The 24,671-nt window shown below is 31.9% G+C and overlaps 1 protein-coding gene across 1 annotated transcript; it reads left to right on the forward strand.

Annotated features, from left to right (window-relative positions):
• Positions 1-12,626: 12,626 nt before the first annotated feature.
• LOC141534082 (uncharacterized) lies at positions 12,627-14,003 on the forward strand. The gene is made up of 2 exons (XM_074253223.1): positions 12,627-13,046; positions 13,206-14,003. The coding sequence occupies exons 1-2, from the start codon at positions 12,627-12,629 to the stop codon at positions 14,001-14,003; spliced, it is 1,218 nt and encodes a 405-aa protein (XP_074109324.1).
• Positions 14,004-24,671: the final 10,668 nt, after the last annotated feature.

Below are 24,671 nucleotides of genomic sequence, written 5' to 3' on the forward strand. Positions count from 1 at the left end.
TTTTCGATAAAATTATAGTTTTTTGGAATATTTGTTACATTATTTAAATTTTGATAAAAAATCATGAAAATATGCTTATAGGAAATCAAATTCTCTACAAAAGAGTTTCTTTTGTTTTTAGATGAAGTTCATATCCATCGAGATAATCTCATTGGTAAACTTATTAACTTTATTAAATCATTTATTTTAGCACTAAAAACTTTATTTTTCTTGAAATATGAACACTTCTATTAAAATATCTTGAATAACATATATATTTTTGATATTTTGACATAAGTAAATGATTTTTCATTGAATGATTTTCAAATAAAATCTCTGTCGGAAAGTTATCTACAATGAATTTGTAATCGATGTCGATATTTTCCTAAATCATCGACACTTCTAAAAATCTATTGAATGGTAGACGTTGCCCAAGCATGTTTGGTTTAATTCGTTTAATTTGTTATTACTGTACTCTTTAATACATATTGACTTTAATGTGTTCACATATCACTCATTTCTGTGCTCTAAATTTAGTTTTTTATTTGTATTGAGATATTGAAATATTTGATTGTGTCGATCGCAAGAGAAACAATGTCAAATGTAATTGCTACAGTGTAAGATTCGTTCGCATTTGTGAGGTTATACATGAAAATAAAGCCCAAGTTTGCCAAAAAGTTCTTCAGTAAAAGGAATCACCCAAACGAATAAAGAGGAAGCTTTTTCATCATCTCTTAAAAACTTATTCGATATTGCGCATAATGATGCTTTAAATATGATCGATGTTAAGATCAAAAATTTTTTATTAAGTCAACGTAAGCCTTGTCGTGTTGCATACATCGATGAGGTTGGAGATCCAATTTCCGGTAAATATTGAAACAATTTCTGTATTCTACAGGGTGTCTCTGAAGTGGCGGGAGTAATTGTTGGGGTCGATAGAGAAAAAAATACTGAATCGAAAGTTCCTGAGCCAAAAATTTTTTTGGGCCATAGAATTTGAGTTATGAATTAAAAACGATAGCCAATCAGAAGCGCGCTATTCGAGAAATGAAAATGAGCGGGGAAGTAGAGGAGACGCGAGAGTGAGATGCTGCAATAGCAGCTTACTCGCTCACACAAAGCCGAGCATGAGAGGGGATTGTGACGCTATGAGCCGAGTACGTAAGTGTGAATGAGTGGATGTATGAGGTCGCAAGCGGACGGCTTAATGTATGAGTGTGTGTCCGTGTATCGCAGCATTATTGGAGGCGTTGTAACGCTGAATTAAAGCTAACCGGGTACTCTAAGACAGAGGAAAAAAATTTTAATTTTTATTTTTATTCGAAAAAATTTAATAAAAAAAAATAAAAAGGCCCAAGATTTAACCAGACCCACAGAAACGGAGAGTAAATTTTTAATTCTCATTTATTTTGCTGGGGATTATTTTCAAATACAAAAAAAAAAAAGGCTAAGATTCAACTGGAATCCAAAAAGAGATGGATGAAAAAATTTTATTTTTATTTTTAATCAGCAAAATTATTTTTCTTTAAAAAAGAGCCCAATCTCGACTGGAGCAAGAAAAAATGATTGAAAAATTTTATTATTAATTTTCAATCAACAAAATTATTATAAAAAAATAAATGGGCCCAAGTCTCAACCGGACCCAAACAAACGGATAAAAATTTTTATTACTTACTTAATTTGCTGGAAATTATCTTTAAAAACGAAAAAAATGCCCAAGACTCGATCGGATCAAAAAAATAACAGTACAAAAATTTTTCCTTATTTTCAATCAGCAAAATTGTTTCTTTTAAAAAAGGCCCAATCTCGACTGGAGCAAAAAAATGATTAAAAAATTTTATTATTAATTTTCAATCAACAAAATTATTTAAAAAAAAAAATAGTCCGCAGACTCAACCGGACCCAAACAAACAGATAGATAGTTTTAATTACTTATTTATTTTGATGGGAATTATTTTAAAAACGAAGAAAATCGCCCAAGACTCGACCGGACCCAAAAAAAAAAAAATAAATTGAAAAATTTTGTTTTCATTTTCAATCAGCCAAATTAATTTCTTTTCGAAACAAGGCCCAATCTCAAACAGACTAAGAGAAACTAATTAAAAAATTTTATTTTTATTATTAATCAAATATTATTTAAAAAAGAAAATAAGCCACAGACTTAACCGGACTTAAACAAACGGATAGAAAATTTTTATTACTTACTTAATTTGCTGGAAATTATCTTTAAAAACGAAAAAATGCCCAAGACTCCATCAGACCGAAAGGGAGATGAATAAAAAAATTTTACTATTCATTTTTAATCATCATAATTAACTTTTTTATAATAAAAGGCTCAATTTCGACCGGACCCAGAAAAAATGATCCAAAAATTTTATTTTTATTGTTGATCATCAAAACTAATTAAAAAAACAAATGAGGCCCTAGACTCAACTGGACCCAAACAAACGGATAAATAATTTTTATTACTTATTTATTTTGCAGGAAATTATTTTTGAAAACGATAAAAATGCCCTAGACTCGACCAGACCCGAAATAAAATAAATTGAAAATCTTTGTTTTTCTATTTTTAATCAGCAAAATTATTTTCCTTTGAAAAAGGGCCTGATCTCGACTGGAGCAAGAAAAAATAATTGAAAAGTTTTATAATGAATTTTTAATCAACAAAATTTTTTAAAAAAGAAAATAGGCCCCAGACTTAACTGGACCCAAACAAACGGAAAGAAAACTTTTATTCCTGTTTTTTTGTTGGGAATTATTTTTCGAAACAAAAAAATTGCCCAAGACTCGACCGGACCCGAAAAAGATAAATCGAAAAATTTTATTTCTAAATATTAATTAACTAAATTATTAAGAAAAAAAAAAATAGACCCAAGACGCAGCAGGACCCAAATAAACGGATAGAAATTTTTTATTACTTGATCACCAAGATTAATTTTCCTTGAAAAGAAAGGCCCAATCTCAAACAGACTTCGAATAACTGATTGAAAAATTTTATTATCAATTATTAATTAACAACATTATTCTTAAAAAAAAATTAATAGGCCCCAGACTCAATCGGACCCAAACAAACGGATCGAAAACTTTTATTTCCCATTCATTTTGCTAGGAATTATTTTTAAAAACGAAAAAATGCCCAAGACTCGACCAGAGCCAAGAATAGAAGAATGTAAAAAAATTTATTTTCTCTTTTCAATAACAAACAAAAATTTATTGAACAAAAATCAGCCTAATCTTGACAAGACGATAAAAAACTGATTGAAAAAATTTATTATCAATTATTAATTGACAAAATTATTTCAAAAAAGAAAATAGGCCCCAGACTCAACCGGACCAAAACGAACAGATAGAAAATTTTTATTACTTATTTCTTATGCTCGGAATAATTTTTGAAAACAGAAGGAATTGCCCAAGACTCAACCGGACCCAACCAAACGGATGGAAAACTTTCATTTCTCATTTATTTTGCTGGGAATTATTCTGTAAAATAATTTTTCAATTAATCGTCAGGTAAAATGTCAAAAAATAAATTAAAACAAACATTGAACTCAAGTCCCAATAATTTTGATATTTTAATTAAAATTATTTTTTAATTAATTGACAGGTAAAATGTCAAATAAGGAATTGAAAAAAAAATCGCTCTCGAGTCCTGATAATTTTGATATTTTTATTAAAATTATTTATCAGTTAATTAACAGGTAAAATGTCAACTAATAAATTAAAAAAAAATTGAACTCAAGTCCGAATAATTTTGATATTTTAATTGAAATTATTTATCAGTTAATTGACAGGTAAAATGTGTAAAAAAATATACTAAAAAAATCGCTCTCGAGTCCTGATAATTTTGATATTATTATTAAAATTATTAATCACTTAATCAACAAGCGAAATGTCAAATGATAAATTAAAAAAAAATTGAACTCAAGTCCGAATAATTTTGATATTTTTAATAGAATTATCTATCAGTGAATTAACAGGTAGAATGTCAAATTATAAATTAAGAAAAAAATTGAACTCAAGTCCGAATAATTTTGATATTTTTATTAGAATTATCTATCAGTGAATTAACAGGTAGAGTGTCAAATTATAAATTAAGAAAAAAATTGAACTCAAGTCCGAATAATTTTGATATTTTTATTAGAATTATCTATCGGTGAATTAACAGGTAGAATGTCAAATTATAAATTAAGAAAAAAATTGAACTCAAGTCCGAACAATTTTGATATTTTTATAAAAATTATTTTTTAATTAATTGACAGGTAAATAAATAATAAATTAAAAAAAAAAATTGAACTCAGGTCCTGATAATTTTGATATTTTAATTAAAGTTGTTTATCAATCAATTGACTGTTAAAATCCTGAATAATAAATTAAAAATAAATCGCACTCATGTTCTCATAATTTTGATCTTATAATTGAAATAAATTTCTAATGAATTGACGGGTAAAATCCCAAGTATCAAATTAAGTAGTAATCGCACCCAAGCCCTGATAATTTTGATATTTTAATTTAAATTATTTATCACTTAATTGATAGGTAAAATGTCAAATGATAAATTAACAAAACATTGAATTCAAGTCCTTATAATTTTGATATTTCAATTTAAATATTCTTTTTATTCACTGACAGGTAAAATGTCGAAGAAAATATGAAAAAGAAATGGCATTCACGTTTTAGTAATTTTGATATTTTAGTTTCCCTTTTTCTTAGCAAAGAAATCATTTCAAAAAAATCTACAGGTGTTTCGGCAGTTCAAGGATAACTTTACTTTAATGTTATTAGTTTGCATTCACATCATTACACTTTACTCCTTTTATTAAGCAATTAAGATTCCAGTTGAATCTTAGCCTTTTTTTTTTTTTTGTATTTGAAAATAATCCCCAGCAAAATAAATGAGAATTAAAAATTTACTCTCCGTTTCTGTGGGTCTGGTTAAATCTTGGGCCTTTTTATTTTTTTATTAAATTTTTTCGAATAAAAATAAAAATTAAAATTTTTCCTCTGTCTTAGAGTACCCGGTTAGCTTTAATTCAGCGTTACAACGCCTCCAATAATGCTGCGATACACGGACACACACTCATACATTAAGCCGTCCGCTTGCGACCTCATACATCCACTCATTCACACTTACGTACTCGGCTCATAGCGTCACAATCCCCTCTCATGCTCGGCTTTGTGTGAGCGAGTAAGCTGCTATTGCAGCATCTCACTCTCGCGTCTCCTCTACTTCCCCGCTCATTTTCATTTCTCGAATAGCGCGCTTCTGATTGGCTATCGTTTTTAATTCATAACTCAAATTCTATGGCCCAAAAAAATTTTTGGCTCAGGAACTTTCGATTCAGTATTTTTTTCTCTATCGACCCCAACAATTACTCCCGCCACTTCAGAGACACCCTGTATAGTTTATATTTTGGAATTATAACTTTTGTTTTCATTTTTTTTTTTTTGGAAAGTTCTGAACCTAGTTCACAAATTGAGTCATCAGAAACAAACTCTTTCAGTCAACGAAGCCTTCAGAGAGATCCCAGTTTTGTATTGGAATTAAATAAATCACCACCATCGAAAAAACCTCGAGGAACAATCGATATTTTTACTCCAAAACTATGCACAATGTTGGATAAATGTAAAATCAGCGATCGGAATGCGACGGGTTTATTGATTAGTTTTCTTGAAGCTGTTAAGATAGATGCTAGCCAATACATTGTTAATAGAACTTCAATAAAACAGAAACGCGAAAAGTTTCGAGAGGACAGAACCGCGGAAATTCAACATAGATTTAAAAATACAGAATTTAGTAGATTAATTATCTACTGGGACGGCGAACATTTACCTGACATCACTGGTAGAAACTTCATAGAGCTTCTTCCCATTATAATTTCTGCAGAAAAAGAAACTAAAATACTATCGATACCCAAACTCGAAAATTCCACTGGTCGCGCAATGGCTGATGCAATTTTTGATGCTCTGTAAGAATACGGGATTAGTGAAATCGTAGTTGGTTTGTGCTGTGATACTACAGCTTCAAATACAGGACAATTTAACCGTGCAGCAGTGTTGATTGAACAAGCAGTGGAATGAGATCTTCTTCTATTACCATGTCGACACCATATATTGGAAGTTGTACTGAAAGCTGTATTCGATTGTCGAATTTCCAATTCTTCTGGACCGAATGTGCCTTTATTTGTAAGGTTCAGGAAAGAATGGGATGAGTCGGACCTTACAAAATGTGAATCTGGAATAAACGATCCGATAATCTATAATATTCTCGAAAATGATATTCTCGATATTTGTGAATTTTCAGAAACACAATTGACTTTGAATCACGACAGAGACGATTATTTAGAATTATTAAAGTTGACATTGATATTCATTGGAGTAGTACCCGATAATGTTGTGTTTCGTGTTCCTGGAGCTATGCATCAAGCAAGGTGGATGGCCAAGGAAACTTACTCTCTCAAAATTTTTCTTTTGCGATCGACGTTTAAGCTGACTTCGAATGAACAAAAAGGTCTTGGTATAATTTGTGTTTTTATTGTAAAAATATATGTGAAGATAAGGTTTATGGCATCATTAATCAAAGCTCCCAATTGTGATTTTTAATTGATACAATCGATTTACAACTTCCAATCAATCGACAAAAAACTATCATCTACTGCTTTGAAAAAAATTTTGAATCATTTATGGTATCTCACTCCAGAAAAATGTTTAATGGCACTATTCGATGACAGTATTGATGAAGAAACGAAAAAAAAAATGGTCCAAAAATTATTCGATAATAACGATTATGATTCTTCAGATGACAGTCAAATCTATAATTCGAAAAAAAAAGTAATAGCTGAAAAAGATGTACCGAAATTATTCGACCATGGATTAGAACAGTTCGTTGATCATTCATCAATTAATTTCTATCTTAAACTGGGTTTGGATACTAGTTAGCTGAAAGATGATAGTGAGAACTGGCAAGAAAATATAAGTTATCAGATCTGTTTGAACGCTGTAAATAATTTATCTGTTGTGAACGATGTTGCTGAACACGGTGTGAAATTAATGCAAGAATACAATGATTTGGTTATGAAAGATGAAAATCAGAAGCAATTTGTGATTCAAATTTTGGATGATTACCGAGCTCGAAACATAAAAAATACAAAAGAAAGCAAACGTAGACCTTGGAATTAATAAATCAGTCTATTAGATGTAAATTTGAACTTTTTTTTTTAAAATGGATAGATAATATCAAATATAACTTGGTAGTCATTAACTTAATCTCTATAAATGAATAATTGTATATAAAATTTACTAAATTGTTCATATTTCAAGAAAAATAAAGTTTTTAGTGCTAAAATAAATGATTTAATAAAGTTAATAAGTTTACCAATGAGATTATCTCGATGGATATGAACTTCATCTAAAAACAAAAGAAACTCTTTTGTAGAGAATTTGATTTTCTATAAGCATATTTTCATGATTTTTTATCAAAATTTAAATAATGTAACAAATATTCCAAAAAACTATAATTTTATCGAAAAATGAACTTAAATTGGCCGCCGGCACGTGTTATTTTTGTTAAAAATCAAAAAGGCAAAATTTTTTCCGTAGTTTTTCGTCAAAAGGAAGGATTTTTTTGGGCGTCTGAAATAATTTAATTTTTAACGACCAGCCTAATAGTATATATATATATATATATATATATGTCGGAGATGACAATAGCCGGGTTTTTACAAGGGAACGTTGGAAAATCCCAAGCATTTTAGTTTATAACTAGAAATAAACTTTAGCATTTTAATTTTTATGATTTAATCCCTTAAGGAAAGTTTAGTAAGACTCTCTCGGAGCCTTTTATGACGGTCAACTTGGGTTGGAAAGACCACATGTGCGGGTCTAACGTAGCCACGATCGAAGGGACAGCAATACCAAAAAGACGAGACATTTTTAGAATTTGCAGTACGTAGCTTGTGTATTTTTTTATTTTAAAAGTAATTACTTGAAGGAGCTACAGATAGAAAACAGTTTCTGGTAATAGGCAGTTCTTCCTGAACAGTACACGAGAACGGGCTGCTGCTCTTCCGATCGTGGATTCGTTTTCCGACTTAAGTCTCTGATCATTCCTAACGTCAACGTTAATAATATTGTAATTACTTTGATATTGTTTATATTAACCCCGTTTGTCAAACTACAATTGTTTGTATCTAGTAATAATAGTAATAATCATAGTGTAGTGATTCTTTGTTATTGTACGTTATTAATAAGTGATTGTTGATATAAGTGACTATAGTTACATACTGTTAAATTGTATTACCTGTGACGTTGTACCATTAAATTCACAATAAAATGTCCAACAATAATAATGGCAGCGAGAGTTCATCTCAACCCAACGCTAATCCGACATATATATATGTATACACTTGGACAGTCATGGTTGAACAAACATTATCAATAATCATATGTCTGATCAAGTATAATCATGCTTTTTGTTGATTGAATAATATTGAGACATGATTATCCATAAGCCAGCATAATTATGTCATTATGAAAAAAAGTAATTCCTCGTGTATTTGTGCACATATATACAAAGTGAAACGTCTTCACGATATTTTTTATTTTATTTTATATTTATAAGAAAACAGGTTAAATGAGGCTTAATGAGGCGGTTAATAGGTTTCGAACCATAATTTCAATCAATTTCAAATTTTGAACGATTAATTGAGTACCCCTCGTTAGAGTGTTGGAGCCTTTGATATTTAACTACGAAGTAGTCAATGTTTTTCAAACGCGATTTTCTCGAAACGACTTTTTTCACATTTGTGTACATTCTAGCTAAAAAATTTTTGAATCGATCATCTTTAAATTTACTAGATAGTTTCGTTATATAAATACGCTCTGTGTAAACTCAATTGGAACATTGTCATTGTTTAAAGTATTCTTTAATTGTAAAAAAAATTAAGAAAACGGTTGACCCTGAAGGTCATCTCTGCAGCTTCCGGCTAATTCCATACCTAGACGCTTAAAATTGCCTTTATGATGTTTTTGAGCTCTTTGAGCACACACACACACACACACACACACACACACACACACACACACACACACACACACACACACACACACACACACACACACACACACACACACACACACACACACACACACACACACACACACACACACACACACACACACACACACAAATAAATCGCTCAAGATACCACCACTTTTGTGGCTGCAAAATAATTTAATTGAAGTTTAGTAAACAATTATTAATTATTTAAATATATTGTGTTGACTAATAAATAATAATAATCGTATCACTTTGATCTAGTTATTTTTAGTATATTGTATTCCCCTTTGAATTCACAATTGGTGACCCCGACGTGATCAAAGTAATCAAAAAGTGGTTATACACGGCATCTCACCAAAAACAATACAGTGAAATATACCGTCATGCAATTAATTACATTGCAATCTACAAGTTATAAAATTAAGAACTATAAAAAAAAGACAACAAAATTGGGTGTTGATTGTTTACTGAAGTAGAAACCAGAGGACCCCAAAAAAAAATTATTGGGATATGATACGACGCCAAAGATAACCCCGCCTACGACAACATCACTATTCTCATCCTGGACAACACAAGTTCCGCAGAGATCATTAAGAGCCTGAAAATAGACGACAAACAAAAGAACAACACCACCACGGACACAAAACTAAAAAGCCAACTACCAACAGGAAACCATTCGGTAACATACCCATTTAATCCGCCTCTATAAAGCAGCATGTTGCATCCTGACCAACAATACAACGTAGCACGACCAACGCTACCAGCTTTCTGCAAAACTCGTTCTGATCACTGGTTTGCGATGGCGGAAGCGGAATTCTTTACCTGTAACATCCACGAAGATCGAATCAAGTAATTCACGGTTATCAAGGCCTTGGATTCTGAGACGATTGAGCAGCTACCTGACTTGGTTTAACAAGAACTAGCGACAGATAAGTATTAAACTCTCAAAAAAACTGTAATTGTATGACTTTCTGACTCTAGGCAGAAGCAGGTTAAAAAATTATTACGAAAAGTCAAGCTCGTCGGTTAACAACCGACCCAATTTCTCCAACAAATGTGAGAACTAGCTAATAGATCCTGCAACAATTTTGGTTCGAGCGGCTTCCAGCACGCATACAACTGCATTTGATAACCTCGAACACACTACCACTTGACGCAATTGCCGAGTTCGCTGATCAGTTTTGCGATATGTCGCCGAAAACCCATGTAATGGCTATGTCAGATGAAAATTACACTTCTAATCCTCTGCTTGCACATAGGCAACTGCAGAAAATGCAATAGTCGATCGACCATAGAAGGTCAAATGATATCAATGAGTTTAGAACTTAGCAACACAACACACAACGACAACTCCAGCACCTCGCTCTATAACAACAGCAAATCCAACAGCAATTTGTTCAATTACAACAGACATTTCAATCACTCCAGCTAAGATGTCGATCACGATCAAGGTCAACTACTCCGAACCGAAACGGTATTTGCTATTTCCACACCAAATTCGGGGCAGAAGCTCGTAAGTACACTATACCTTGCAAGCTCTTCGGAACTTTAAAACTTACTCAGCCGGAAAACTAACCTTACTGTCGTCGGTCGGAGCCGTCGGTGACAGTACTGTAACTCAACCACGTGAGCTCCGTCTTCATATCTTCGACATAACTACACAACTAAAATTCCTCATCGACTCTGGTTCGGTGATATCCACCCTGCCAACCATCAAATTCCGGAAAAATCGCAACCTGGATATACTCACTTTGTACGCGGCATATTCATCAGAAATCACTACGTACGGAACTGAGACCATTGATGTCAACCTCAATCTACGACGACAATTTCCTTGGTCATTCATCATCGCGGATGTACCAACACCAATAATCGGCGCAAGCTTCCTTGCATACTACAATTTATTAATTGATATCGCAAACCGTCAATTAATTGATTCAAGGACGCAGCTAGCAATAAAAGGCGAAACGGGACCAACTCAATACTATAACGCTGAACTACTCAAACAGTACTTCAACATCACTAAACCACTTAGCAGACCATGTATGAACAAAAAAGGTTATTCACAACGAATCATCACACATGGTTTGCCACCAACAGCTAGACCATGCAAACTGGTCAGTGAAAAAGCCACAGCAGCCAAAAAAAAAAAATTCAAGAACTACCCAACGCTGGTATCATTAGACCATTGAGCAGCCAATACGCTAGTCCAATTCACATGGTCTCGAAAAAAGATGGAACCTGGAGAATGTGCGGTGATTATCGCCAACTGAATGCCATCACTGAACCCGATTCATACCCATCACCTCCCACAAGTCAACTCTCTGGTTCACAAGAAAATCTTCTCTAAGATCGACACCGAAAAGGCTTATCAGGGCAGACCCATGCACCTAGATGACATCGAAAAGACGGTCATCATCACATCTTGGGGACTTTATGAATATCTTGGTATGCCTTACGGTCTCAAAAACGCTGCCCAAACATACCAACGCCACGGTGATTCAATAATCCACGACCTTGATTTCGTATTTCTCTTCGTCGACGACTCCCTGGTATTCTCAGACAACGAAGGAGACCATGAAGAACACGTGCAAATTCTTTTTGACAGATTAAACCAACACCACGTTACGATCAACGTAAAAAAATCCAGTTTTGCTTAACATCAGGTCGCCTTTCTCGGGTACACGATCACTGCTGACGGGTACACACCCAAAGCTGACCGAGTTGAAGCAATCAACAATTACCCAAAACCAGAAACGATCGTCGAACTAAGACGATTCCTGGAAATGGTCAATTATTATCGCCAGAGTATCCCCAGCGCAGCACAACTTCTTTTTTCTTTCAATAGCTACCTGTTATTTATTTATGTTATGATAGGTAGATGTCAATAATATGCTTTGATTAATTAAGTATAATAAACATGAGGTTTTATTTAACTAAAGGTTACAATATATAGTAAGTAAGTATTTTTCCCGAGAGAGGTACAAAATTAGCTTGAGTTATATGCTGTCATCTGGCGGTCACTTTTAACTTATTACGTTTGCTCAGTAGATAGTTATAATAAACTAATAATTATCAACACTATCTCAAGGAATCCAAGAAGAATGATAAAACTAAGATCATCTGGAACACTGAGGCGGAAGAAGCGTTCAACAAGTGCAAAGAACAACTTGTGACAACAACGTTGCTGACTTTCCCATCGTCCAAAGACTCGCTGGTATTAACCACGGACGCATCATCAACGGCTATCGGCGCTAAACTAGAAAAGCTAAAAGACAACTAGTGGAAATCCATACATTTTTTCTCACGCAAGCTCAGTGCAACCGAACAACGGTACAGCACTTACGATCGAGAACTTCTCGCAATTTTTGCAGTTCCTAAATATTTTCGCCATCTTCTCGAATGCAGGCGTGTAGTCATCAAGACAGACCACAAACCGCTGACATATACATTCAAACAAAAACTTGACAAATCGTCAGAATGCCAAGTTCGCAAACTCGACTTTATTTCACAATTGACATCCTACATAGTCTATGTCAAAGCTAATGAAAACATCGTAGTAGACGTACTCTCCCGAATCAATGCAATTGACATGCTATCAACTCTCACTCATCAAGTTATACACCAAGCACAACAAAACAATGACGATTTAGAGAACCTAGTCCAAAACTCAACTTTGTTGAAGCTCCAGAAACTTACAATTGATGATATCGATGTATACTGCGACATAACCTCTGGTATTGTCAGACCATACTTACCTCGAACACTTCAGATGACTGCATTGAATGTCTTCCACAATCTCTCCCATCCCAGCCGGAGAACAACGTCGAAAAATTTACGGGAAAAATTCATTTGGTTCGGTTTACGCAAAGACGCCACTGCCTGGTCACGAGAATGTCTTGCATGCCAACGTGCCAAAGTTCATCGGCACAATAAGACCAAACCTAACCACATTGACGTGCCTGACAGCCGATTTAACTACATATACATTGGCATCATCTTCTTGTCTAAGGTAAATGATTGTTCTTATTGTTTGACAAAAATCGATCGATTTTCCAGATGACCAGTAGCAATAGCAATAAAAGATATAACGATTGAAACTGTCGTCAACGCGCTGGATGAACACCGGATCTGTCATTACAGCTCTCCTGGGACAATCACGACGGACCAGGGTACGCAGTTTGAGTCAGACTTATTCCAAGCTTTGGCACAGCCCATCGGAGCAAACAAGTCACGAACAACTCCGTACCACCCACAGACGAATGGAATCGTTAAAAGAATGCACAGAACACTCGAAACTGCTTTGATGTGTTCATCCAAGCTATGGACTGAGATCTTGCCAACAGTATTCCTAGGACTAAGAACTAGTTTTGAGGATGATATACAAGCTACACCAGCAAAAATGCTGTACGGGACATGCCTCAGGATCCCTGGTGAATTATTTGTCACTGCCGACATGCCACCAGAACCGCAAATTTTCGTCGAGAAATTCCGCGAACATATGCGCGGCATTCGACCGACACCGACTACGCACCACAACAAAGCCAGGATCTTCATATTGAAAGACTTGGCCACTTGCTCACACGTCTTCATTCGTTGTGACCACGTCAAAGCGCCACTCGAAGCACCGTACGTCGGTCTACATCCAGTCATCACACGAATCTCAGACTTCGTCTATAAAGTCAACAACGTCAACGGCAATGGGAAAAACATCTCTGTTGACCGGCTTAAGCTAGCTTTCATAAGCAAAAACGATGATACTCATCCATCAGAGCTGGCAACAGAAACAGCAGTAGAACCAATGCAACAATATCATTGGGGGTCGTCGATCGACAAGCCAAAATGGACTTACATCCGTAAAGTTACATTCAAACTTCTCACTAAAAGTAACTCAGGGGGGAGTGGATGTGGCGGTACTGTCAGTGCAGTCACGTCTCCGACGGCAGACCCGCAATCAAAAACACCTTGACGCCACCAAACGCTGAGAACTGGGACCATCCAAGAGACTAGAGAGTTCACACGGATACAAATTTGTGGATTCAAAGAGGAACACACTATTCTAAAAATAACTAGATCAAAGTGATACAATTATCATTATTTATTAGTCAACACAATATATTTAAATAATTAATTATTACTTAATAAACTTTAATTAAAAATTCTAAACAACAAAATAAAATCAGAAATGAAAAATTTTATATATGTTTCAGGTTTGTCTACATCTTGATATAGCCATATCAGCCTTGATCAGACCATATCAAATCTGATATGGCCAATTTCCATACCAGGCCTGATATGAACGGTCTATATCAGGCCATATCAGGTCTGATCAGAGTATTTTTTCACGGGTCTTGTTGCAAAAGATTATCATTTTTGGGGCAAAATGTAACATTTTCAGTTGGAGTATGAAAATTCTAGGATCAAGTAATTTTTATTTTTCACTTGAAAGATTTTGATTTCGGATAAGGAGTATATATTTATTCAATCAAAAATTTCTTCTCAGTTCTAAACTATTAAATTCAAGAGATTATTTAACTTCATTAAAGATTTTGTCGGTATTCCTTTGCAACATTTACAAAATTTCTTGGGTGAAGATAGATTTCCATAAACCAAGATATCTTTTCCATCAGTGCATACTTTTAAACATTATCACTTGTGATCTGAGACATTTTTTACTTTACTGCCCGCGGTATGTAATACACTATTTTTTTATTCTGTCCAAATTTTCTGCGCTCAAAATTATGTTATATTTCTTTTGAGTTCAAAAGTTAAAAAAAATATAATAGTCCTTAGTAATACTCTTTTTTGAAAGTTTTTGAACTCAAGTTTAGTCATGTCTGAATTATCTATGATTATGCTTGATCATGTATACTGATTTTTGCCCGAGAATCATTATTAAAATCAGAAATTAACCAGCAAATAATAGCTTAAGAGATTGTTCGCGAAAATAAGGATGGTACTACTGCCGAAGTAAACGTTCCTTACTATTTTATTAGTAAAATAATTGAAATCACAAAATCCTGATATAGTATATTGTGCAACTAGAGCGGCAAGTTGTCGTTTGCCCACGAGAGCAAAATTGAGCGCACGATCGAAATGAGTTGCAGATACTATTTCTGTCAAAAACTGTAAAGATAAATTTCGGTACAAAGTTGGGCTTCGTAAGGTTGGCGAACTCTCTTCATGAGGGGAGCTCCCATTCAGACAAAAAAAGGAAATCAAACGTTCCCCATTTTTTTGGTAATATTAATAAAGCATTTTTTTGCTTTATTTAATTGATAAAGCAAAAAAATTTTAAGAGATAGCAATAACTTTATTTTAAAAAAATAAACAGAAGCGCAATATAAACTGATTAATTATTTTTCTATCCATTTTAATGCCTTGAGATACTTTATGAAAATTTAAATTACTATTTGTTGTTTCATCAATCTTTCACCATGAGCAACTTTTTTATCAGTTACTTCAACCCTATTTTCTTCGTATTGACACTTTGATTGATACTTTGATTGTGTTTTTTGTGGCTAATTTTATGTTCATTAATAGCTTTAATCGCTTAATCATTCGAGTGGGCAATCGACGACACCGTTCAAGTTCAAGAAACTATCATTTTTCTGATTTAAAAATAGAATTCATAAATATTCGAAATAACAAAATTATTTTTAATACTTCTGAATATTATTCATAGTTTTCAATTCTTTAGTATAGAGAATCAACTCGGTCAGTTGTTTTGAATTTTTTTTCGAAACAGACTTATTTTTAATGAGGTGATAAATTGTAGTAAACAGTTGGAATCTCGGAGTAAAGTCTCGATTAAAACATGGGCGAAAAAGGGCACCTCTCTTCCTTCCCAGACAATAAAAAAAATTAAAACTCCTAATTATATACTAAAGACATTTTGAACGATAGCAATAACTTTATTCAGAATATTGAGCATGAGGTCGACATAAGTGAGAGAATTATTTTTATGTCAATTTCAATCAATAAAATCAATTGCTGTTCGTTTGTTTTGCTAAAACTCGAGAATGGCTGGACCGATTTGACCCATTTTGATCTTAAAATATTTGTGGGAGTTCAGGGAAGGTTTAAATGGTGAGAAACATAAATAGTAGGTAACAGAAAATAATAAAAAAAACAATTTAGTTTTTTAATACAAAAGGTTTCTAGCTGTGAAATAAGGTCCAATCTCTTGAGTCTGTTTTGTTTTAGAAATAAAAAAAAGTCAGTTAGTTATAAAAAAAAAAAAAAAAAACAAATAAATTTTAGAACGATAAATAAAATCTATCATCAGTTTGTCAGTGCGCGAGAACTTTCTTATTTTTATTGTTTCAAAATGCCAAAGAGAAGATGACTTATATAGGTCGTTGAAGTCAATCAAATTTACGATGAGCTACCTCACGTTCAAACCGCACTGACAACCATACATAAATTACAAGGCCATCAGTCGTTGAAAATTTGCGGAATCAACTTTGAGTTTTCCTGTTGCGCATGAACAATTATACGTCAAGTGTTCGCAAGTCGGAAAACTATCATCGTTATATATTTACGCACTGCAAAAAAAAATATAGCATATCAGAAAGCTTTAAATTGATTAAGTGTATAATTGTGTTGCATTAAATGGAAATAAAAATTTTGTATTAAGTTTTGACTATACTTTTCAGAAATATGTGTCAGTGATATGGAGTTCATCAGGTCGTCTTGTACATTATAAGATACAAATTATTTATTGAAACTTTTTTACCTGAATTAATTTTAAATCAATTACTCCAACTCTATTTTTTTTTTTCGTGATCATACTTCGATTGTGTCTATTTTTGTGACTTATTTTACGTTTGTTAAATGTTTGTATTATTTTTATATATTATAATCCTTCAATTAAGCCCAGATTGAAAAAAAAAAATAAATATATGAATGAAATTAAAAGATTAATCAACTTACGTTACTGTACATTTAAATTCAAACTCAAAATCTAGTATAACCGTAGTTGAAACAGTCTTAAAAAACTTTGTGTGAAGATGGATAGCCTGGAGACAGCATCAGATTAATTTTTTCATAAAACTTGTTTCGTATTGCATAATCTCCCGATGAAAAAAGTTTTTGTCTTATTATATCATAATATATTTAAATCATGTGTCACGTTGTTTGTCTGCGATGGACTAAGTCAAACTACTTAACCGATTTTAATGATTATTTTTTAATGTCTGTTTTGTTTCAACTTGGAAAATAGAATAGTTTCTCTCTCAATTAATGGTCGCAATATTTATTCATTAACAATAAAATGATTACTTATGTTGATTATTGTTATTAATTGTAAGTTTCATAAGTCTAAAGCAGATGGCGCCTTACAGTTAACTGTAGTTCTGCCTGGCATGAATTACCAAGAATACCCTCGCGGTCCTGCAACCACCGTGGATCCACCGTGGATCCACCGTGATTTTTCCGTGGTTTTACCGTGGTTTGACGCGAGATCTTGACATGAATTTTTCAGTTGAAGTAGTGATAAATGAAGACGTTTCTAAAAATCTAACTCAAGTAAAAAAATTTTTTCCGTAGTTTTACCTGATGAAAACGTAAAATGAATTTTTGTACGCGTGTAATTCAAATGGAAAAATAGAAAGTCTTTCGAAATTCAAAAAGTTTTTATCCCAATTTTCTTTTTAATTATGTATTTGTTAATTAACAAAATTTGTAAAAATGAAAGTAAACAATAAAACCTCGATAATTCTTAAACCGGAAGTCACAAATTTTTTTCTTCTTTTGGACTTGTTCGTTGAAGGCTTTAGAACAGATCCTCGTTGGAAAAATTGAAAATTTTCTATTTTTCATTTTTTTACAATGAAAAATGCTGAAAAATAAAAAACATAAATAAAGCAGAAAAAAAATTTTTTTCTCATGATCCCGAGTGATTCGGTTTTTTATTACAAAAAGCCATACGAAAATAAATTTTAATATTTTTTTACCATAATTGTTTAAAAAATTTTTAATAACAAATGCGTTATTTATATGATAGTTGAAAATTTTTTTTTGGAAATATAATTAATAATCAAAATAATGATTTTTAAGATAAAAATCATTTCTTAAAAAAATTTTTTTGTTGCTTAAAATCGCATTTGTTAGTTAACAAATTTTTTTTGCAAGTCATTATGAATATTAAGGAACCGTTTTTTTTTTTAAATCGTAATTTTCATTGCCCTTTATAAATGTAAAGAGTAATTTTTTATTTGTTTTTTAAATAAACAATTTGTTATAAACAAATGAAATTTCGCCCTATATTTTTTTTTAAATACTATAAAAATATACAAAAACGGTCATGTGACGTTTTTTAAGAAAAACAAATTTTTTATATTTTTTCTATAACTTATAAAATTCTCATGCTTCGAACTTGCAGTTTTCTTCCGTATTTCTCATTCTAATAATTATTATAACTTATAAACTTTCGAAGATATGACCATGACCGTTCGAGTCTTTATTGTTTATCATAAAACAAAAAATAAATTAAGCTATAATTTTAAACTCTTGATCATTTATTTATTTAGTTTTAAGTGAATGTTTATAAAAAAATTTTGAGAAAATTTTTTTTTTGCTTTTAAATTGGAACTTCGTTGAAACTATGAAAGATAAGATTAAAGTACTCAAAGTCAATTTTGTTCTCCATTAAGCAATAAACAATTTCAGTTTTGTTTCAATGCTTCAGCTCAATTTTTTTCTGAACAATGAGAGAAATTATGCGGAAAAAAGATATATTCTTGTGTTTGAAGAGTTAGTATCTTAATATCCCTCGCGGCTTTAGAATCACCGTGAAATTACTATGAAAACCCTGTGCTCGTGTAAGCACTGTGTAAATTGAAAGAATTTCATTGTGATTTCACCGTGCATTTGTCCCATTCGTACACGGTGTTTTCACAGTGTTTTCTCGATGAATTTTCGATGTTAACACATCGAATTCACGGTGATTACACAACCCTCATTCACAGTCGTCACACTGTGAATTCACAGTCTTCACACTGTGAATTCACAGTCGTAACATAGTGAATTCGTGGTAAATTCATAGTGGTAACACGGTAATTTCACGTGGAACTTTCCGTGACTACATCGTATGCGTCTGTTAACCTAGCGATAAATTGTTAAAATTATAATAATGAAGATCTTCATTAATATGATTCGAATCATGAAAAACTTGAAAGAAATTGTTTGGTACACATGTATAAAAGCAATGTTAATCAACAAACATACACGCACACACGTGTGCATTAGACAATACTCGTACAATCATGTGAATAGCTCTCTGAGATCTTATAACTTTAAAAAAAATTAAATTTTTGTTTTTTAAAAATAACATTAAAGCGTGTGAAAAAATTATATTAAAACCACATGTACATTTTTTGTACTTGAAAAACAGACACTCAACAATAAATTTTGACTAAAAATTTTTTGTATACTACCTTGCACCAATCTTTAAATACCCAGAAATTTTTGCAACTGTGTTTTTTGGTTTTTCATAAATATGAATTTTTGAAATTTGTTAAAACATTTTTTTCTAAAAAAAAATTTTTTTTTTTATCTTAATTGAGCTCGGCAAATCGCAAAATTTTTATATTTTTAACTATTGAAATTTCATTTAGTGGCTTAATGATGAGAAAAAAAAAACAAATTTTATGAAAAAAATTTTTTTTTAACAAATTGCAATAATTAATATTTGTGTGAAAAAACAAAAACATAGTTCCAAAATTGCAGAATCTTTTAAGATTCGTACAAGGTAGTATAAAAAATTTTGAGTCAAAAATTTATTGTCGACTGTCATTTTTGATGATTTTCAATCATTCTAAATTTGGCATTTTTCAAAATTTTTTCCCAACATATTTTTTTTGCAATAGCTCCAAGAGTCTCATTTCAAACATATTAAAGACTCTATCTATACTAGCGTTCGAGATATTACAAAAACAACATTGAAAAACTGGAAAAATCGCAAAATTTTGAATTAGCATCTTTTGAGAAAAAAAAAAATTTTTTTTCCTTTCCCTCACAGTCTTGTCACCACCGTGGATCCACCGTGGATCCACCGTGGATTCATCGTGGTTTTACTGTGGATCCACTGTGGTTCCATCGTGGATCCGCCGTGGTTTGACGCGAGATTTTTACATGAATTTTTCAGTTGAAATAGCGAAAAATTAAGACGTTTCTAAAAATCTAACTCGAGTATTTGAAATTTTGGTAATTAAGTTAAATTACTTTTTAGTTATATATACACCAATAGAAGGATTTGTTCACATTTAATAAGCTTTATTAACTCTTAATAAATGATTTTTTAACATCATAGGATTTAATAAATATTTATTAACAGTTAACAAATATTTATTTATCATAAAAAGCAAAAATAGCCATTTTCTTTTGATACTTTATAAAACCCTATAGCTGAGATACATGCTAATAATTCAACTTACTAAATAAATAACGTTTTTAATATTTAAAAATATAAAAGATAATTATGAGCTCTGATAGAATTAGGTATTTTACAATAAACGTTACTATAATGTAATATAATTAATCCAAATAATTTATATAGATAATTTTATTGTGTTACTAAATATTTGTTAATTATTAATAAATACTAATACGCTATTAATAAATATACTTTCCTCCCAAAAAAATATTTATTGAATGTTCAAACATATTTATTACAATTTTATAATTTAAATAATTATCTTCGAATAAATTAATTTAGTAATAGTTAATAAATCTTTCTATCAGTGTATATTGATAATTAATAATTTACAAATTTGATAAAAAATTTTGTTCATTACGCATTGATTATGTATACCATTTGCAATACTTGTAGTTGTTACAAACTGTACTCTTCAAATAAGTCTCGTAGGTGAGCAGGTAAAGAATTAGTCTAGCAAGTGTAAGGTCCGTGGTTCGATTCCCGCGCGTCCCGGTTTTTTTTTTTCTATAGAAATAATTATATCTAATTCTATATAACTATATCTAATTTTATAGGGCCATTTATATATATAATTATAATTATATATAATATTTTTGACCCGGGGAACCACAGTGGATCCACAATGGAACCATGGTGAATCCACATTAAAACCACGGTGGATCCACGGTGGAACCACGATGGATCCACAGTGGAACCACGATGTATCCACAGTGAAACCACCATGGTAAAATGTCACGAAACCACGGATGATTCACGGTGGATCCACGGTGAAACCACGGTGGATCCACGGTGGATCCACGGTGGATTTATTGTAGTTTCAAGACCGCGAGGGTATATCTTAGATGGCGTTACGTTTTAATTCAAATGTTCTCAGTGTTGTGCAAGTTTTCTAAATCACTCAGCCACAACAACGTGTGGCCAGGTCACTAGTATGATTATATATAATTATATATGATCATAGATGATTATACATAGGATTATATACAATTACATATGTCTAAACATAATTAGATCTAATCAAATCTGGCTGTTATAACCACATATATAATCATATATAAGTCTATATATTATCAGATCTGATTATATTTAAGTACACATATATAATTAAATATGATCTCATCTGGTTGTCATAACTCCATATATAATCATATATAAGTCTATATATAATCAAATCTGATTATATATGAATCTATCCAAAATTAGATATGACCATACTTGGCTGTTATAACTCAATATATAATCATATATAAGTCTATATGTGATCAGATCTGATTATATATAGGTCTATATATAATTGGATTTGATCAGACTTGCGTAGTCAGATGTTATCAAAATTTTTTCTTTGAAAAAAAAAATTTTTTTTTGGTCTTTACAAAAAGTGCAAAATGGTGTTAACCATTATGCTTAAATAATTCTGAAATAAAAGAATTGTTACATTTCTTATGGGACGTTCTACGCTGCTTTTCTATTACCTAACAATAAAATCATTATTTACTTCATTATTTAAGTAAATGTGATGTAATAATGAGATTCGGTAAAATAGATAAATTAAGGCTATCAAAATATATTATACAATCAATTTTTATATCATATTTATGATAAACTGCAAGATGATTTAAAAAGTGTCTATACTTTCATGGGAATGATTTTTGAAATTACAGAAAAATCTTATAACATGAGAAGATAATATTATTATGATGAAATTTTTTTTATTTTATACAAATAAAATTTTTCAAATCAAGAACCATTGTGTCAATTGGAGAAAAGAAATTATTTTCATTATTTTGAATTAAAGCTGTATAATGTGGAATCTTCAAATCCCAATAAAGATGAAATACTTTTTCATTTTCTACCGGAGCTATTCTTATGCTCGAATTTTTATTTTCGGTATGTATATTTATTGATCGTTGTAACCGTGCTGAAATGAAGATCATATCTCCTATTTCTGCATATATTCCATCTGTTATAATATGATTTGTAGATATTGTTTCTTCAATACCGGTTGGTGAATTATTGATAAATTCTTGATTAATCACCATATGAGCTCCTTAAATTCTTAAACAATTCATTAAATTTTCGTTACTACTTAAAAATCACAATTTTAATAATGTTCTTGTGGCGAAGTACTTCGATAAAATACCCATACAAGAAATGAAGATCGGCCCGATACTGGACCAAGACTGGCCACCTATCTTCGAGTATCGGCCGACTATCGTGAAATGTCGTTGGGCCAAGACTGGACGAGCATTGGATGGTAACACCAAGCCGATATAGGCAACTGAGCGTTGGCCGAACATAGTAATCAAGCATTGGCCGAACATCGGCCAAGCATAGGCAAAAAATCCAATTTTAGCTAAAATAATGAAAAAAAATTTATTTTCACTTTTTATTTAGATTGTTATTATTCTGAAATTACACTGCAAATACCATTAAAAAATTGATATCCTCCTGCATTAACCACAGAGATTGGCATTGGTCGGTACAGCAATCGGTAAGGCAGGTTCAGCAACTCGGTCGGTATTCAGTGATTTGATGTTATCGGGGTAGGGGCATATCCCCCTAGATCATCGACTAATGTTATTTTGAAAAACAAAAATCAAAAAACGAAAAAAAAAATCTACATATATATAAGAGGATTGCGGGGGCGTTAATAATGAAAAATTTCCGTTTTTAAACTATAGCTTCTATCGACTCCAAATTTGGTAGGAATCATCTGTAAGAGATGTAGAAAAAGTCTATGGGCAAATTTTACGATAGCTCAACTCCTAGGGGTTTAAGAAAGTGGGTGTTAACATTAAAAATTTTAAATTTCCAAGCTATAGCTCCTATAGACTCCAAATTCTCATTTCAAATTTTTTTTTTCGTGTCAATTATTACTGATTTTTGAAAAAAAAGCCACGCAACCATTATAATGATTGCACATTGAAAGTTACAATGAATATTAGCTGGAATAATTACATGGATAAAAAGTATATGCTAATTCAATGAAATTTGGAATTGGTGAAAGTCCGAACAATACTCTAATTATATTTCAAGTTTAGATCTAAAAGCACAATTCTATACAATGCCCAGAGAAGCGAGCGGGTAACAGCTAGTTAGTAAATAAATATAGATATTCTTATTTATATCCATAAATATATTTATTAGTAAATAAATCATTTATTAAAAATCATTGGTTTCTTGCTAAATGTTGGAGTTATGGTTTATAAATAATAACGCAGAGTTAAAGTTAATTAGAATTTATTAAGATTTTCGTACAGTCGTACAGATCGTTAATACGCCCAAAAAGAGTTTAAGTGAGATCTTAAAAAGATGCAGACGTTCTGAACCCTTAGTACTCCAGTAGGAGGGGACAGGCTGCGCAAAGAGCGCAGTAGATTCAAATAACATAGGCGCTAACTGTACTATTCCAACACTCCCTCCCGACTATGTTCTATTTGAATCTATTTTTAATTAAAAATATATAAAAGTACATTTATGATATTTTTTAAATTTAAATCATCTTATTAATCAGAAAATATTTCAGTCAAAGTTTTCGGTGTCCAGTCCACATCGAAGCTTTTTCCTTTGGCCACTCTTATCTTTCAGTCATTTGGAATCGGATTCTAATTTTCTGATTTGGCACCTGTAAAATATCAATAGTTAAAATCACTCGTTATATTCATGATTCTATTTGTCAGTCGTTTATGCAGTTCAAATGCAAGCGGTTTTGTGAATGTGTCACCGACTTGATCTTTAGACGATACCCAATTAATTTTCACTAAATTACGATCTACACATTCTTTAACATAATGTTCTCTAGTCTCAGTCATGTGACGCAACTTATTATCTCCACTCGTTTGAGCACTCGCTAGTGCTGCTTTGTTATCACACCACAATTGCACAAGATAGAATGACTTGTCCCGAATAATTTTTAACGAGTTATTCAGAGCAACCAATTCTTGACATGCTTCACTCATCGCAACATATTCCGCCGGACACGTTGATAACGCAACATAATTTTGTTTGTGCGTTTTCCAAGCCACGGTATCACCGTATAGCTGAATTACAAACCCACACGTCGTTCGTGAACCTTTACAATCGGAATGACTTGCATCGGAATATACTTGCATATCGTTACGTTCAGCTGAATAGGTTAAACCTAAATGTTTTGTTCTTTTTAAGTATCTAAATACCCGTTTAACCGTTTACCATTCG

This window comes from Cotesia typhae, unplaced genomic scaffold (assembly GCF_013202065.1).
Source record: "Cotesia typhae breed Kobodo isofemale line unplaced genomic scaffold, CoteBio_Ctyphae scaffold_13, whole genome shotgun sequence".
In the NCBI taxonomy this organism is placed as follows: Eukaryota; Metazoa; Arthropoda; class Insecta; order Hymenoptera; family Braconidae; genus Cotesia; species Cotesia typhae.